At 40.9% G+C, this 18,101-nt stretch overlaps 1 protein-coding gene across 5 annotated transcripts; it reads right to left on the bottom strand.

Annotated features, from left to right (window-relative positions):
• Positions 1-94: 94 nt before the first annotated feature.
• On the bottom strand, positions 95-17,596 carry mbd1b (methyl-CpG binding domain protein 1b). 5 transcript variants are annotated; one of them, XM_021569753.2, is made up of 18 exons: positions 17,443-17,596; positions 15,703-16,378; positions 13,364-13,507; positions 12,937-13,072; positions 12,555-12,814; positions 8,965-9,047; positions 8,752-8,783; positions 8,426-8,566; positions 7,823-7,921; positions 5,377-5,430; positions 5,116-5,136; positions 4,877-4,975; positions 4,462-4,626; positions 4,067-4,273; positions 2,557-2,634; positions 2,341-2,427; positions 1,971-2,147; positions 95-1,726 (listed from the first exon to the last, which is right to left on the bottom strand). In XM_021569753.2, exons 2-18 carry the CDS (start codon positions 16,122-16,124, stop codon positions 1,250-1,252), a joined length of 2,682 nt encoding a protein of 893 aa, XP_021425428.1. In that variant the 5' UTR covers positions 16,125-16,378; positions 17,443-17,596; the 3' UTR covers positions 95-1,249. The 5 variants fall into 5 exon arrangements, with proteins under 5 accessions (XP_021425428.1, XP_021425431.1, XP_021425429.1 ...); XM_021569756.2 differs by having other exon boundaries at positions 4,067-4,252; XM_021569754.2 differs by having other exon boundaries at positions 7,823-7,918.
• Between the last annotated feature and the right edge of the window lie 505 nt (positions 17,597-18,101).

Raw genomic sequence — 18,101 nt, 5'->3', positions numbered from 1 at the left:
AATGTGCTTGCCTTTTATACAATATAAATTAATTTAATGAATCAGAGCCATTTGTTTGCATAAAATACTTCCCATATTTACATCGTAAACCACCACTTACTTTGGAAAAATAGGCTTTATTAAAAATCAGCAGAATTTGCTCATTTTACAAACGCATATTTCTCCATGATACCAAACCTTATAAAGAAACTATATGGAATAACGGTCTAAAGTAGAAAGAACAACACACTGACCAAAGCATAGACTGTAAAAAGAAGGACCAGAGCCATAGGAATAGAATTCACAGGTCATGACAGAATAATTTCAGTGTTCACTTTTTTCAAATGCAGATAAATTTAATGTAAAATAAATGTTTTAGAAAACAGTTTTGCAGAGAACTAAGTACTAATGCTTCAATTTGAGCACATCTGTATTTTTCAGATGTGTCTGATTAGAGCAACATCACTGTAGATACTTAACAGAATCTCCATGAGCAGTGAAAGATATAACATGCTACCGACGGTGTAATTCAAATCAAGCAAGCCGTTTGGCTGTGGTTCTCTTCAGATGATGATTAACAGTGGCAATGGGAAGATGACGCTTATAAGGATTATCACTGTCTCACCCTCTAGAAGAGTTTCTGGAACCCCTGCTCTCAAAACAACATTGGATTGGATCAGCCAACGGTTGACAGAATGTAATAATCCCATCCATTTAGTTCTTCATGTGGGACATTGGTTTCACATATTGATTAATTTATAAATCAATGATCTAATCGAACAATGTTCATGTGCTTATGATCAATAACTTGTCTGAAGGTTGCTTACGTTACCAAGATAAACCACTTATTATCTATCTACATGAGGAAATGTGGATGCACTGTGACCTTCCACATTGAGAACTAAACAAGAGAAAAATAAACAGGACACACGGCTCACATTGGGTGTCAGAGAGCGGCTGAAAGCTATATCTGTATTCTGTACTAGTAGTGCCTCAATCAACCTGAAAAGCTATTGAAAAAAAAAGCAGGCTTTAAAACCATAATGATTTGTACATTTATTTGTAAGATATACTTACGAAAAGGGCAATAAAACATCCCGTTTCAAATGTTCTTACATTTCATTGCAAAGTCCAGTGGTAAGTGTGTAAACCAGTCCTGGTTGTCCATCCCCAGCAAAGACTTGAGATGTGAGGGCAGAGGTGTGATGCTGTGTGTAGTGGCCATTTGTTAGTTTTCTCCTGCTAAGTGACCCTGCGGCATCAAATGTACTTAATAGCTACAGGATAAGGCCTTACACTTCGGACAGTGCTCTGTTTCTTTAAGTACCAGAAAGTCACAGGTCGATGCCCGCTCAATGATGATTGGAGCCTGGCTGAATGGCTGCTCCTTGGTCGGGACCCCCTGGCACACGTTGTACTTCTCCAGATCTAGCAGCAGGTTCACTACCTGGGGCACAGAGGTCAGGCCAGATGGGTGAGCTTCATACAGCGGGTGGGTGAGGAGCAGCTGTTGGCCCTGTACACAGATCTGATAGCAGAAGCCTAGGTCAATCTGGACAGTTGTGTCCACCATGTGGGAGAGCTTGGAGCACTGCAGTAGCTGTAGAATCGGGCCCTCCACCATTATGGCAAACCAGAGTGTGGGGAGTGCAGAGCTGCGCAGGGACTCCAGTAGCTTTAGCAGCTCATGGTCCTGGTCGATCCCACTTGTTCCTGCACTGTCAGCCAAACTGAAGATCTGAGTGATCTACAGAGAACATAATAGGAGTAACAGAATGCAGTTGGAATGAATTCCACTCCACTCTTACTCCAGTTGGAGATTTACTTGCACATGTATTTCTAATAGAATATCTTAACATTTTAAATCCAAGCATAATAACTCTAACACAGAACTTCCTGTAGTCAAACGAAAAAGGTCATTATTAGCCTTAAATATTGGTTACAATGCTGTAAAGTATACCTATGCACCAAAGCAGGAAGTGGTCACTTACCATAGGTGTGACCTCCTCTACTTCAGGCTCTCCAGATGGCGTTTCTACATGCTTCTCCACACTTAGCCTTCCTCCATTCATTCCACTCTGTCCATCCGGGGTTGCCAAGGACGTATTCTCACCTGGGGTTTCACCATATTGCACTGGGGGATCCGCCGGTTTGAACAGTGTGCAATACTGGGCAATAAGAAAGAGAAATACACCATAATCCAGTATAAGAAGTTAAAAGTGAAACACTGAAGAGCACACTAGCCATAGGTCAAACAATTACTAGAGCTTACCTCTCCTGGATTGTGATTTTATTATACTGCAGTGTAAAACATTGAAATTATCTTAAGCATGCAATAAGGTAAAGAGAAGGGTGACTCACTGCTGGAGAACTTAAATGGTTGAGGATATGTGGGACACGCTCCATAAGCGCATTCTTTTTGACAATTTCCATAGTCTCTTTATGCACCTGTAAAATATGAGAAATCTGTTGAAATGATTGTGTATTGGAATACTAAGTAAAAAATCATTTTTCACCATAAGGTGAATGCCATAAAAGTAAACCTAAACAAAAGCTTAACTCCAATTTGATACTAACCTGGACTGTCGGTAGCTGGTTTCTGAAGTTTTCATCCTGGGGTATGCTACTGCTGGGAAGCATAGGGCGCCAATGTGCCTACGACAATAACAGACATAAGACAGTGAGAAGAAAGTGGGAGCACATGATTTTAAAAACGTTGGTATAATTCAGTTTAATGTACACTATATAAATATACACAAACGTATGTGGACACACTTCCAAATTAGTGGATTCAGCTAATTTATCCACACCTGTTGCTGACAGGCGTAAAAATAAATAAAAAAATTGACCACACAGCCATGCACTCTCCATAGACAAACATTGTCAGTAGAATGGCTTACTGAAGAGCTTAGTGAGAGCCAAAGTGGCACCGTTATAGGATGCCACCTTTCCAACAAGTCAGTTCGTAAAATTTCTGCCCTGCTAGAGCTGCTCCAGTCAACTGTAAGTGCTGTTAATGTGAAGTGGAAACGTCTAGGAGCAACAACGGCTCATCCGCGAAGTGGTAGGCCACACAAGCTCACAGAATGGGACCATGAAGCACGTATGGCATAAAAATTGTCTGTCCTCGGCTGCAACACTCTACAGAGTTCCAAACTCCCTCTGGAAGCAACGTCAGCACAAGAACTGTTAAAAATCGGGAGCTTAACGAAATGGGTTTCCATGGCCGAGCAACCACACACAGCCGCACGCACACAAGCCTAAGATCACCATGCACAATGCCAAGCTCACCGCCATTGGACTCTGGAGCAGTGGAAACGCGTTTTCTGGAGTGATGAATCACGCTTCACAATCTGGCAGTCCGACAGACGAATCTGAGTTTGGCGGATGCCAGGAGAATGCTACCTGCCCCAATGCATAGTGCCAACTGTAAAGTTTGGTGGAGGAATAATGGTCTGGGGTTGTTTTTCATGGTACGGGCTAGGCTCCTTAGTTCCAATGAAGGGAAATCTTAACCACACAGCATACAATGACATTTTAGACAATTCTGTGCTTCCAACTTTGTGGCAAGAGTTTGGGGAAGGCCCTTTCCTGTTTCAACATGACAATGCCCCTGTGCACAAAGTGAGGTCCATACAGAAATGGACTGTCGAGATCGGTGTGGAAGAACTTGACTGGCCCGCACAGGGCCCTGACGTCAACTCCATCGAACACCTTCAGGATGAATTGGAATGCCGATTGCGAGCCAGACCTAATCGCCCAACATCAGTGCCCGACCTCACTAATGCGTTTGTGGCTGAATGGAATTAAGTCCCTGCAGCAATGTTCCAACATGTTCTCGTGGAAAGTCTTCCCAGAAGAGCAGTAAAGGGAGGGGACCAACTCCATATTAATGCCCATGATTTTGGAATGAAATGTTCGACGAGCAGGTGTCCACATACTTTTGGTCATGTAGTGTATATCAGTATTTGCATGGAATCCTGTACTCAAGACAATTACAATAATGTGACGATGACAAGGGACAACAATAAAACATTTTTTAACACAAAAAAATAGGGAAAGGCTATCTCCACATAGCAGAACTCACCGTTTCCATGGAGTGATCATCATCTTCCTGCAGAGGCTCGTCTATATCATCAGTGAAATCCAGGTCCACTTCCCGCTGCGGTGTTTTACTTTTCTTTGGGATGGTCTTGCGACTGTATGTAAAGTGAGGTCTAGGCCTGCCAAGCTGCACCCAACCCTCTTCGGACCCAAAATCAGTCTGACCCAACTGAAAGGGCAACAAGTGTCTCTGTCAAACACATACATACACATAAGAGCACCATTGAAAACATTGTTAGGAGTCCATTCATGGCATAACAATGAGTATGGCCATTGCTTAATTACAAGGACTAATTCAAAAGGGTTTGCCAAAAATTGTGTCACCCTCAAATGCTGATATGATTGACAAGTCATCATATGTGAGTAATCAACCCTTACCATGGCCTGTTTCTGGCACTGCCGCAGACGGCACTTCTGTCTCTTCTTATTGCTGCCTCCAAACTTGGGTTTGTCTATGCAGAAATCACAAGTCCCACAGTCCATCCTACTATTACAAGCTTCACACTTCCCACAGGAGCGTCGCTTACGTTTCCTTATCCAAGCCTGAAAGACAGAATGAGAAAAAAATACTGATATTAAGAAAAATATATATATTTGAACTAATACATGTCACTGTCTAGATATTCAGTGGACAGATAAAGGAGCTTGTTAGCCCAAACTGTGACCAACTTCAGATGGAGACCTCCCTAGGGAGAGCATGGTTTTTATATTTGGGGGGGGGGGGGTAATTGGCCAGCAGAGGGAACTCCTAGATAGAAGTGGGGTAGGACGTATTTCTTGAAGCAGAGCTTACCTCATAGTCAGCATCATCACCATCAAACTCTTCATCGTCATCATCTATATCGACATTCACAGAGAAATCTTCGGGGTCACTGTATTGAGGAGTGGAGTTCTGTGGGGATAATGAGTAAGATCTGTTCTGCTGTCTCCTTGGGTCTTTATTCAATTACATTCATTGTTTCCATTGCATATTCAATTAACAATGAGGTCAGGATTGGAGGAGTATTATTAGAGATGGCTGGGTATTGTTACCTGCAATTCTCCGCTGTCAATCTGCCGAAAAAATATATTTATATTCAGTTATGGGTGCTTTTCATGGAGACGTGAAGAGAACATTACAAATAAACTGCCAATGTTCACATGTGGACATGTGGGAAATGCTGCCCTTAAATTGAGTAAGCGGAATAGATACTCAATAGCCTTCATCATTTTTAATTTACATGCATTCAGATTTGTTATTTACTTTGAAAGACACAGTAGAATACACTTGGTAATAGGATTCTAGTCAATTACCTTGAAATTCGTCATGGGATGGGGATCCAACTTTTGGGGACCTTCGGGTTTGTGCTAAAATACAAAACAAATAAAAACAATCAAAATAGGATCACTTATTTCTTCATTCATTCAGCTGTTCCCTTGTTCATACAGGACACTATTCCTTTGTTTAAATGGGCTACTAAAACACAGCAGGCGTAGGCATGACAGACAGGCCGGTATCTTGGCGAGACTGAGACGAAGAGAAAGATCGACCGGCACTCCCCTCCATTCTATTGTGAAATGTCCAGTCACTCGAGAATAAGATGTAGGAGGTTCGTTCAAGAGTCTCCTATCAGAGAGATGCATCTGGATCCTGGACTTCCTGATGGGCCGTACCCAGGTGGTGAGGGTAGGCAACTAAAACTCCACCACACTGACCTTAGACAAGGTGGCATCTCAGAGGTGTGTGCTTAGTCCTCTCCTGTACTCCCTTTTAATCCACAACTGTGTGGCCACACACGACTCCAACACCATCAAGTTTGCTGACAACACGAGAGTGCTAGACCTGATCACAGACAGCAATGAGTCAGCCTACAGGGAGGAGGTCAAAGACTCCTGTGGTGGCAGGACAACAAGCATCTCAACATCAGTAAGACCAAAGAACTGATCGTGGACTACAGGAGAAAGAGGCGAGAGCACCCCCCCATCCACACACGGTCATGTATAGGTCACGACAGCACCTCTTCCCACTCAGGAGGCTGAAAAGATTTGGCACTGGCCCTTGGATCCTCAAAAAGTTACAACTGCACCCCTGAGAAGAACAACTGGGATGTCCGGCCCACCCTCTGCACATCACAGGGGCCGAGTTCCCTGGCACCGAGGACCTCTATATCAGGCGGTGTCAGAAGAAGGAACGAAAAATTGCCAAAGACTCCAGCCACCCAAACCATAGACTGTTGACTCTGCTACCGTCCAGCAAACGGTACCGGAGAGTCGTCTCTCGGACCAACAAGCTCCGAGACAGATTCTACCCCAAGCAATAAGACCACTAAATAGCTCATTAAGAATGGATACCTGGACTATCTGCATTGATACAATCTTGCACTGACGATGCACAATCACAGGATTTTTATATAACTGGTACTCTGTAGGCCAGGTCATCTGATACAGCACTCCAACTCTCCTTGGTCAAATAGTGGGACTATCATTTGTTTTTCAACAGGACAATACCCAAAACACACCTCCAGGTTATATAAGGGCTATTTGACCAAGGACAGTAATGGTGTGCTGCATCAGATGACCCGGCCTCCACAATCACCCGACCTCAACCCAATTGAGATGGTTTGGGATGAGTTGGACCACAAAGTGAAGGAAAAGCAGCCAACAAGTGCTCAGCATATGCGCAAACTCCTTCAAGACTGTTGGAAAAACATTCCAGGTGAAGCTGGTTGAGGGAATGCCAAGAGTGTGCAAAGCTTTCATCAAGGCAAAGGGTGGCTTCTTTGAATAATCTAAAATATATTAAGATTTGTTTAACACTATTTTGGTTACTATAATTCCATATGCGTTATTTCATCATTTTGATGTCTTCACTATAATTTGACAATGTATAAAATAGTAAAAATAAAGAAAAACCCTTGAATGAGTAGGTGTGTTCAAACTTTTGACTGGTACTGTGTATCTCTATTATGGTGGGAATACTTTGGAACAGATTTCCAAAATTAAAATCACTTAGTGCTGATTTACTGGTATTTTTATAGTCTTTGATGTCCAACAATTAAAATGTGGGTCCCAGAAATGTTCCACACGCACAAAAAGCTTCTCTTAAATTCAGTGAACAAATTTGGTTACATCCCTGTTAATGAGCATTTCTCCTTCGCCAAGATAATCCATCTACCTGACAGGTGTGGCATTTCAAGATTAAACAGCATACTATTACACAAGTGCAACCTGTGCTGGGGACAATAAAAGGCCACTAAAATGTGCAGTTTTGTCACAGCACAATGTCACAGAAGTCTGAAGTTGAAGGAGCGTGCAATTTGCATGCAGACTGCAGGAATGTCCAGCAGAGCTGTTGCCAGAGAATTGAATGTTCATTTCTCTACCATAAGCCGCCTCCAACGTTTTAGAGAATTTGGCAGTACGTCTAACCGGCCTCACAACCGCAGACCACATGTATGGCGTCATGTGGACGAGCGGTTTGCGGATGTCAACGTTGTGAACAGAGTGTCCCATGGTGACAGTGGGGTTATGGCACGGGCAAGCATAAGCTACGGACAACGAACACAATTTCATTTTATCGATGGCAATTTGAACGCACAGAAACAATGTGACGAGATCCTGAGGCCCATAGTTGTGTCATTACTCTGCCGCTATACCCTCATGTTTCAGCATGATTATGAATGGCCCCATGTCGCAAGGATATGTACACAATTCCTGGATGCTGAAAATGTCCCAGTTCTTCCATGGCCTGCATACTCACCAGACATGTCACTCTTTGGGCGTATTTGGGATACTCTGGATCGACGTGTACGACAGCGTGTTCCAGTTCCCGCTCTTGTCCAGCAACTTCGCACAGCTTCTGAAGAGGAGTGGGACAACATTCCACAATGAACAGCCTGATCAACTCTATGCAAAGGAGGTGTCGCGTGGCATGAGGCAAATGGAAGTTACACCAGATACTGACTGGATTTCTGATCCACGTGCCTACCATTTTTTTAAAAGGTATCTGTATTTCCAGTCGTGAAATCCATAGACTAGGGCCTAATTACTTTATTTCAATTGACTGATTTCCTTATATGAACTGTTAATCAGTCAAATCTTTGTAATTGTTATATGTCTAATTAATATTTTTGTTCAGTATACATAGCTACCTACAATACCTCCACACATTGATCTCGTACTGATACTCCTGTATAATGGCTTAGTTCTTGTGCATTTTACTCCACGTGTTACTATTTTTCTTATTTTTTAAAAACTCTGCTTCGTTGGGAAAGACTCATAAGCAAGCATTTCAGGGTAAAGTCTACACCGGTTGTTTTCGGCACGTGACAAATAAAATACAAAATGTGATCCGAGTCTGTACCTTGCGGATCGGACATAAACATTTGCGTTTCCGACAGCTGACAGGTTTTCTGGAGTCAGGGTTCAGCGCTTTTTTGCAGTTAGCACAGCTCCCACAATCCTCTGTGGTAAGGCAAGCCTTACAGTTACCACAAGGAATCCACTATAAAAGATAAGAAAATGTAGAGTATTCCCCTCCATTCAGACCCATGTTGATTAATCATCGTTTAACTATGTAAAAATGAATTAAGTAAAGGGAAAAAGTACAAAACACAAACTATAAGGAGCATGAAACGTGTTAAAAACAGAGAACTTAAGGGAGTAATTAGTTGAGGAACACTTGTTTACCTTCCTGAATCTTTGATAAACTGGATTCTTGCCTAAAGAAATGAGAGATACTGTTAACACAATCTCAAATGGAACCTTCATAAACAGTAAAAAAAAAAGGAAAAAAAAGGCACATTTACAATGTCTTAAAATATGTCAATTCTGTTCCTCTTAAAAAGGATTTTGTGTAATGGCTTTCCTTTCATCAGATTGACATGAAATAAGATGACATACCCCTGCATTTGGGGCAACAGGGATTCTTCATCTGTCTTTCATACTCAAAGCCTGTGTATGAATTATCACAAATGGTACAGACGCTGAAATAAAGAGTATTGAAGCAAGTTACCTAAGGTTCAAAGGGCGTAATATCACAATCACTCCCATGTATTCTTTGCTTATTTTACGTACAAAAGCTGTATATATACAGTGCCTTGCGAAAGTATTCGGCCCCCTTGAACTTTGCGACCTTTTGCCACATTTCAGGCTTCAAACATAAAGATATAAAACTGTATTTTTTTGTGAAGAATCAACAACAAGTGGGACACAATCATGAAGTGGAACGACAATTATTGGATATTTCAAACTTTTTTAACAAATCAAAAACTGAAAAATTGGGTGTGCAAAATTATTCAGCCCCCTTAAGTTAATACTTTGTAGCGACACATTTTGCTGCGATTACAGCTGTAAGTCGCTTGGGGTATGTCTATCAGTTTTGCACATCGAGAGACTGAAATTTTTTCCCATTCCTCCTTGCAAAACAGCTCGAGCTCAGTGAGGTTGGATGGAGAGCATTTGTGAACAGCAGTTTTCAGTTCTTTCCACAGATTCTCGATTGGATTCAGGTCTGGACTTTGACTTGGCCATTCTAACACCTGGATATGTTTATTTTTGAACCATTCCATTGTAGATTTTGCTTTATGTTTTGGATCATTGTCTTGTTGGAAGACAAATCTCCGTCCCAGTCTCAGGTCTTTTGCAGACTCCATCAGGTTTTCTTCCAGAATGGTCCTGTATTTGGCTCCATCCATCTTCCCATCAATTTTAACCATCTTCCCTGTCCCTGCTGAAGAAAAGCAGGCCCAAACCATGATGCTGCCACCACCATGTTTGACAGTGGGGATGGTGTGTTCAGCTGTGTTGCTTTTACACCACACATAATGTTTTGCATTGTTGCCAAAAAGTTCAATTTTGGTTTCATCTGACCAGAGCACCTTCTTCCACATGTTTGGTGTGTCTCCCAGGCGGCTTTTGGCAAACTTTAAACAACACTTTTTATGGATATTTTTAAGAAATGGCTTTCTTCTTGCCACTCTTCCATAAAGGCCAGATTTGTGCAATATACGACTGATTGTTGTCCTACGGACAGAGTCTCCCACCTCAGCTGTAGATCTCTGCAGTTCATCCAGAGTGATCATGGGCCTCTTGGCTGCATCTCTGATCAGTCTTCTCCTTGTATGAGCTGAAAGTTTAGAGGGACGGCCAGGTCTTGGTAGATTTGCAGTGGTCTGATACTCCTTCCATTTCAATATTATCGCTTGCACAGTGCTCCTTGGGATGTTTACAGCTTGGGAAATCTTGTTGTATCCAAATCCGGCTTTAAACTTCTTCACAACAGTATCTCGGACCTGCCTGGTGTGTTCCTTGTTCTTCATGATGCTCTCTGCGCTTTTGATGGACCTCTGAGACTATCACAGTGCAGGTGCATTTATACAGAGACTTGATTACACACAGATGGATTGTATTTATCATCATTAGTCATTTAGGTCAACATTGGATCATTAAGAGATCCTCACTGAACTTCTGGAGAGAGTTTGCTACACTGAAAGTAAAGGGGCTGAATAATTTTGCACGCCCAATTTTTCAGTTTTTGATTTGTTAAAAAAGTTTGAAATATCCAATAAATGTCGTTCCACTTCATGATTGTGTCCCACTTGTTGTTGATTCTTCACAAAAAAAATACAGTTTTATATCTTTATGTTTGAAGCCTGAAATGTGGCAAAAGGTCGCAAAGTTCAAGGGGGCCGAATACTTTCGCAAAGGAACTGTATTTTTTTTTTTTTCCAAGCTGACATATAGCCTAAACCATGATTACGTATTAGGAACGTGTTAAACTTTTAAAAAACCTCTTAGATGTAAAGTCCCCTGTATAAGGGACCTGCTTGGTTCTGGTACCGGTTCCAACAGACATACATTTTTTATAATTCTGTAGACCGCGTAGATCGAAATGGCTTGCATTGAGCGATAGCCCTGGTTACCACAGAAACAATTGTATATGGTTTTAGCCTGTGTGAAGTAGGATGTGAAATCTGAAACCACTTGCAGCTGGGATGTCCCTCCTACCATTTCATTCGCTCTTCCGACTGTCTATCACAGCCACTGACAAGGCACATGCCTGCAATCCTTACATCATAACGCAGCAGGAGAGTGGTTCATCGATATAGAACATTCATAGATCGATTTATAGCCATTAATCTAAAATGATTAATCGATTTTAAACAGAAAACTTTGTCACTGGTTGATCTTCAAGGCATTCCTAGTTGATCAACAAACATCTCTGCAGAAAAGTCAACGATAAAAGCTTGCGCACTTATTTCTTTATCGTGTTGCGCTGTTGGCAGAAGGTGCACTTGATTCAGAAGCCCTGCGCACCAGGTAAGCAAAGTGTTCCTATTTTGAACCATTAAAATTTGTCTGAAAAGACAAACTCTGCCTAATCAGTGGACCGGGAGATCTCTGGCTAAATTGAGTGCGCCTACTGCACTGGCCAATCGGATAGCTCAAATCACCATGCCTACAGAGCTTCCACAACTCTGGCACCAAGTTTGATACTAGCCTACGTAAGATTTAATAACTTTTAAAACCATGACCACTGAGAGACTGTCAAAGAATACAGCACAGAGTGAGTTCATGTTTAAGTTTTTATTCCGCAATGTCAGTTATAAAAATCTATTACAAAATGTGCATCTCCCTACTTCCACTCGCAATGCAATGTACAAGTAGTCAAGTGTATCGATAGCCCTGAGTTTTAATAATTAATATCATTGTGTCTATTTAAATATTGAGGAATATAACAACATTGGTAGGCCTGGAATATAGCCAATATGCTGTGATAATAGATTAGGTCTACTGCACAAACCTCATCCCTACACAACTGTTCTTTTTAGGATATATATATATAAATATTTTTTAAATATGACTTAAATGATCTGAGTGGTAGATCTCAGCTCGCTTTTCGAATGCGAAAGTGATCTTGACTAAGGATAGGTTTGTGACCACTGTCATAGATGGACATTAATAATATGAGGTGAAAGGTGAGTTCCTAACGAGTTTGGGAAGCCAAGCTAGAGCTCTTTGTGACATTCACAGCGGTGGGGGCTGAAGTTTTGATCAAGAGAGCCCTTCAGAAAATATGGACATTTTCTCTAACACTAAACATACAAATATGTATTTACAGTTATAAGGAAGGTGAAATATTATAGTTAGTGGTTTTATAATTTGATTATACCATATTTAGAAAGCATAAAGGTAATTTCAAGCCTTTTTCATAGTTTTGTTGAATAGGAAATAAGTCATAAAATATTTCATATTTGAATCTTATTTGTACTTCAACCTTCAAAAGTGATTACACCTCAGCAATTTTTTTTTTTTTTAATTACCAGAAAGGTGAGTATGCAGCATAACTAGTTACTGTTTATCGTCCTCTCATGATAAATAATTACTTTCAGGGATTATGTACATTACATTTTAGATCACATGTAGATAGATTGAAAATGTTCAATTCTCAGCGATAAAATTACGAGATAATATAGGAGCATTTGACTCACCAAAAGGAGGGCTCTGAACCAGCCTTCCCATTGATGGAGACTGAAAGCGCTGACACAGGGCTCCAGGGCAGTTTAGTTGCACTGTGCTTCATACCTTCCACATCATGAGCAACAGAGGCTGAACTTATCTGTGTGAGAGAGGTGTTTGGTCTTGGGGGAGTGATATGTTGGAGGTGGGGCTCTCTGCTTGGCGTGCCCATGGAGCTGGACTCTGAGGAAAAGCCACAGTCCACTGAGGTAGAATGATCCTTCTGTATGTTCTAACAGACCATGGGTTGGAAGAGACGAGATGGAAGTTGTTAGAAAATAAATTGAAATTAGTGAAGGTAAAGATAAGTTAGCATTTCAAGTGTAAATACTGGGAGCCTTTTTCTTTTATAACCTTTCTCAGGCGCAGTGTCTTGGGTTGTCCAGCACCCCTGAACACCCCTGCTTTGTAATCAAACATTGTCATGTCCAGAGTATCTGCCAGGACTTTGGAAAGCTCAACCCTACTTCTCACACGCTCATTACTCGGGCTTCGGGGAACAGAGAAGGGAAGAAAGATAGTGTGACCCATTAGTGGCATCAATAGTTTAAAGTCACCTAAAAGCATATAATACTGACATAACAAAATGCATGTGCAGTGAGCCTGTATTATTAGGTTAATTGTTTCTACCACATTTTTGTGTGGTATATTCACACAATAGGTACAGTAAGTGAGCCTTAGTAAATAACAATGAACCTTACGTCATAAGACAATATCAGTGGTTAAAAATATAAACTGGCCATTGGTCTAAAAATTTAGAGTTTTGCCAGAATGTTTTTACCTCATGTAATAAACGTCACTCTGGCCAACACTAGAACCTGAGCGACGAACAACCGCCTTGCGCTTCCACCCCTCTCCAAGTGCCGGCCAGTCCTCCCAGCCCTCTTCAGTTTTCACTCTTTTCTTCCGCCTATAAACAGAAAACCTGGCATAAAATAAAAACTAAATGTCATAGTATTGTCATCATAAGAGAATAAAATATAACTGGAAAGCACATCAACTGGCTACTTTTTGTATAGTTTGACTGGCTACATATTTGCTACAAGTAATAACATTTGGGGCCTATTTCACACACACAGCAAAATCCTTTAAAATTTAGGCTACTTCTATGTTGGAGAGTAAATGATCCAACTTCTGTATTGATTTAGTCTGGGCCTGTGAAATCCGGACATGTTATAGGGCAACGGTAACAGAGTGACTGAGATTCTGATTTTTCACTTTAAAATGTACACCACTGTTCAAAAGTTTGGGGTCATTTCGAAATATCCTTGTTTTTGAAATTAAAGCACATTTTTTTGTCCTTTAAAATAACATCAAATTGATCAGAAATACAGTGTAGACATTGTTAATGTTGTAAATGACTATTGTAGCTGGAAACTGCAGATTTTTTTCATAGAATATCTACATATGCCCATTATCTGCAACCATCACTCCTGTGTTCCAATGGCATGATGTGTTAGCTAATTCATTTTAAAAGGCTAATTGATCAATAGAAAACCATTTTGCAATAATGTTAGCACAGCTGAAAACTGCTGTTCTGATTAAAGAAGCAATAAAACTGGCCATCTTTAGACTAGTTGAGAATCTGGAGCATCAGCATTTGTGGGTTCGATTACAGGCTCAAAATGGCCAGAAACAAATAACTTTCTTCTGAAACCCGTCAGTCAGCCTATTCTTGTTCTGAGAAATGAAGGCTATTCCATGCGAGAAATTTCCAAGAAACTGAAGATCTCGTACAACGTTGTGTACTACTCCTTTCACAGAGTTGCAAAGAAGAATGCATATCTCAGACTGGCCAAAGAAAAGAAAAGATTAAGATGGGCAAAAGAACACAGACACTGTACAGAGGAACTCTGTGCAGCGTAGCCTAGTGGTTAGAGCATCGGGCCAGTATCCGAAAGGTTGCAAGATCAAATCCCTGAGCTGACAAGGTACAAATCTGTCGTTCTACCCCTGAACAAGGCAGTTAACCCACAGTTCCTAGGCCGTCATTGAAAATAAGAATCTGTTCTTAACTGACTTGCCTAGTTAAGTAAAGGTAAAATAAAAAAAAATGTAAAGGCCAGCATTGCAGAATTGCCTCTTCACTGTTGATGTTGAGACTGATGTTTGTGGGTACTGTTTAATGAAGCTGCCAGTTGAGGACTTGTGAGGCATCTGTTTCTCAAACTAGACAATCTAATGTACTTGTTCTCTTGCTCAGTTGTGCACCAGGGGCTCCCACTCCTCTTTCAATTCTGGTTAGAACCAGTTTGCGCTGTTCTGTGAAGGGAGTAGTACACAGCGTTGTACGAGATCTTCAGTTTCTTGGCAATTTCTCACATGGAATAGCCTTCATTTCTCAGAACAAGAATAGACTGACGAGTTTTAGAAGAAGGTTCTTTGTTTCCGGACATTTTGAGCCTGTAATCGAACCCACAAGTGCCGATGCTCTAGATACTCAACTAGTCTAAAGAAGGCCAGTTTTATTGCTTCTTTAAAATCAGCACAACAGTTTTTAGCTGTGCTAACACAATTGCAAATGGGTTTTCTAATGATCAATTAGCCTTTTAAAATTATAAACATAGATTAGCTAACACAACGTGCCATTGGAACACAGGAGTGAAAGTTGCTGATAATGGGCCTCTGTACGCCTATGTAGATATTCCATTTTTTTAAAATCTGCCGTTTCCAGCTACAAGTCATTTACAACATTAACAATGTCTACACTGTATTTATGATCAATTTGAGGTTATTTTAATGGACATTTTTACTTTTCTTTCAAAAACAAGGACATTTCTAAGTGACCAAACTTTTGAACGGTAGTATATGTGAAACAAAAACCCAATGATTGCAAAGCTAAACAAACCCTACAACTACACAAGGACTACTTTTAACAATTTCCACGGAACATTTTAAAGTCACATTTACTTGAAGAACAGTACAGATTAAGTTTGGTAACAGAATGACGGTTTGTGCTGTTTGTGCCGTCATTCTGTTACCAAACTTGGCATCTGCACTGTTCTTCAAGTAAATGTGTTTTGTAAAATGTTTTGAGTATGTCACTATTACCCTATAATAACATTACTAGAACAGCAGTCAATGCTAGTCAAATCAAGTGTCACATATCACTCAACATACAGGTTGTTGTTGTTCTTGACGTTCCTCTCACTGCCTGCCACGCTTCCGCTCCTTTCGCTCCCTGCAACACTCTCCTCTTCAGCATCCCCTCTGCTATTCATGTGACGCTCCCCCATAGCAAGGCCCATGTCCAAGCCCTGTGTGTCATCTTCATAATTGTCATCCTCCAGGGGTTCAAACCAGTCTATAGGGGGCTCTAAAGCAACTCCCCCTGGGATCTTCTCTGTATGGCCATGGTCTGTCATCGCAGGACCTGAGGTGGCATGATCCTGAATGTCAAGACTGTCCGAGGGAGCCAGGACCTCCAGTGGTGATAGGACCTCAGAGGTCCTCTCCATCCCATTGTCCCCGACCTCAATCCTCTCCTCCCGTTCTAGAAGTGCATCATTTGTAGGTTTGAGTACCTCTCCGTCGACCTCCATGTCTTGAGTCCCTGGCCCACTCCCTGAAATTCGGTTATTCAGCAGTACTTAACTAATTTCTGGGGCTCATGAAGCCATAGGGACTTAAGGTTCTCAAAAATGTTTTCTTGAACAATGACTTCTAAAGTACACTCTTAGGTTCACACTTCCAATACTTTACATAACAATACAGATGAGTGAGAGTAATTCAAGCAAAAACTTCACTTCAGCAGGGCTTTCCAAAACCGTTATGTCTTCCAATTGATGTATAGGACCTGGTAATGAGATTAAGTTTAAATAGATTACATTATCATCATCATTAGCTTTACACAGACTTTTAACAGTGTTTCACATGGGTAAATCCTGAATCAATGCACCCAGATAGTAATGCCATCACCAATACACCATGCTGAGCTGGACAAGAGGTTTCAACCGAGTCGAGCCACTGACGTGAACGATGACGATGCTTGACTGTCAGTCTGCTAATTGTCAGAGACAGTGAGTTAATCATATTATAGCTAACGTTATATTTTGTCAAGTTAAATCATCTAGGTAGCTAGCTGGCTTGACAGTCAGCTGGCTGGCTATAATATGGTAATTCACATGTGGTAATTTACTAGCTACAATCAGCCAACGTCAATCAATGAATTTATATAGTAGTTAGTTAACGTTAATGCTCCTCTCTGTCTGTTGGGATTATTTTAAGTGACGGCGTTCAGATATTATTTGGAAGAGAACGATATAATAAGTGATAGTAGCATTATTATACAGCCTAGTTAGTTATGCTACCGTAGTTAAATTTAAAAAAATACTTCACTAATTTTGGTTGCTAGCTAGGTTACTAACATAGTAGCTAGTTAGTTATTTTCGATGCAACCAAGAGAGCTTTGACATTGAGCTGCACAATGAAGTGTCAAAAGTCTTGGTTGCATCGCAGTTACTAACGTAACGTTAGTTAGCAAACAAGCTAACAACCCTTCACGACCACCATAACGTTATGCAAAGCCAGAGAAGACAAAACTAATGCAAATACAGGTCACATATCAAATCCTAAACAACTACCAAGATACCGCAGACAAATAGAGCAAAAATAGCTATTTGGGTTAGTTAGCTATTAGAATCAATGCTAGCGGAAGAACAGATAGCCATTAGCAGTTGTCACGTTAGCTAGCTATTTGGTTATGGTGACGTTGGTTACGAGACTACAGTGAACAGAACTAACATCCTCCCACCATTTGCACCGCTTGGTATGAAATACATCATTGTGATGAAATGACGAAGTTCAAATACAAAACGGCAGAAAATATGTTCAAAACAGTATAAAATATCGAAAACTTACTCTCGACTGTTTAAAACCCGGTAATCACCTGCAACATACCCGGAAACACATTATGCACGCATGACGGTCTGTGTTATTCGGTATCATTGGGACGTAGTTCACGTTTAAAATGGTTAGGATGGACGTCAGAATTGGGGATACGTCCCAAGGGTTGGCTACTTTCAGTCGTTAGCTAGCTACTAAAACAACTTGTCGTAACTACTCCTGAATTGGTCTGGCATTGCCAAGCCTGAACTGAAATACTAGACTTGCTACATAACGTTCATGTTTTTATAATGTTGTCCTGTCCACAATATTTAATTAATGAACATATAATGTGGTCGTAGAGACGAGGGTCTACAACATGATACCATAAATATAACAATTATGTTTTAGTTATACAAATATTTGATTTGTTCACTGTGTATGTCTGCTACTAGCAGCGCTAGCTGTTTTCTAAGTAAAATATGTGTGACTATCTGACGTTATCTGATCATCGCTTCAGCTAGCTAGCTTTCTCCAGGTTAGTTCTAAATAGGACCACCAACAAGTAAGGGTAGTTAGTTAGCTAACTAGCTAGCTGCCTTCAATACTTGGTGGCTTTACTGATAGTGACAGACAAGATCGGGAGCTGATATTAAAAGCCACCAAGCATCGAGCTAACGTTAAATGCTAACGCT

The sequence above is a fragment of the Oncorhynchus mykiss genome, chromosome 17 (assembly GCF_013265735.2).
Source record: "Oncorhynchus mykiss isolate Arlee chromosome 17, USDA_OmykA_1.1, whole genome shotgun sequence".
Classification (NCBI taxonomy): domain Eukaryota; kingdom Metazoa; phylum Chordata; class Actinopteri; order Salmoniformes; family Salmonidae; genus Oncorhynchus; species Oncorhynchus mykiss.
The sequence above is the reverse complement of the archived record's forward strand: the minus strand, read 5'-3'. Positions and strand labels throughout refer to the sequence as shown.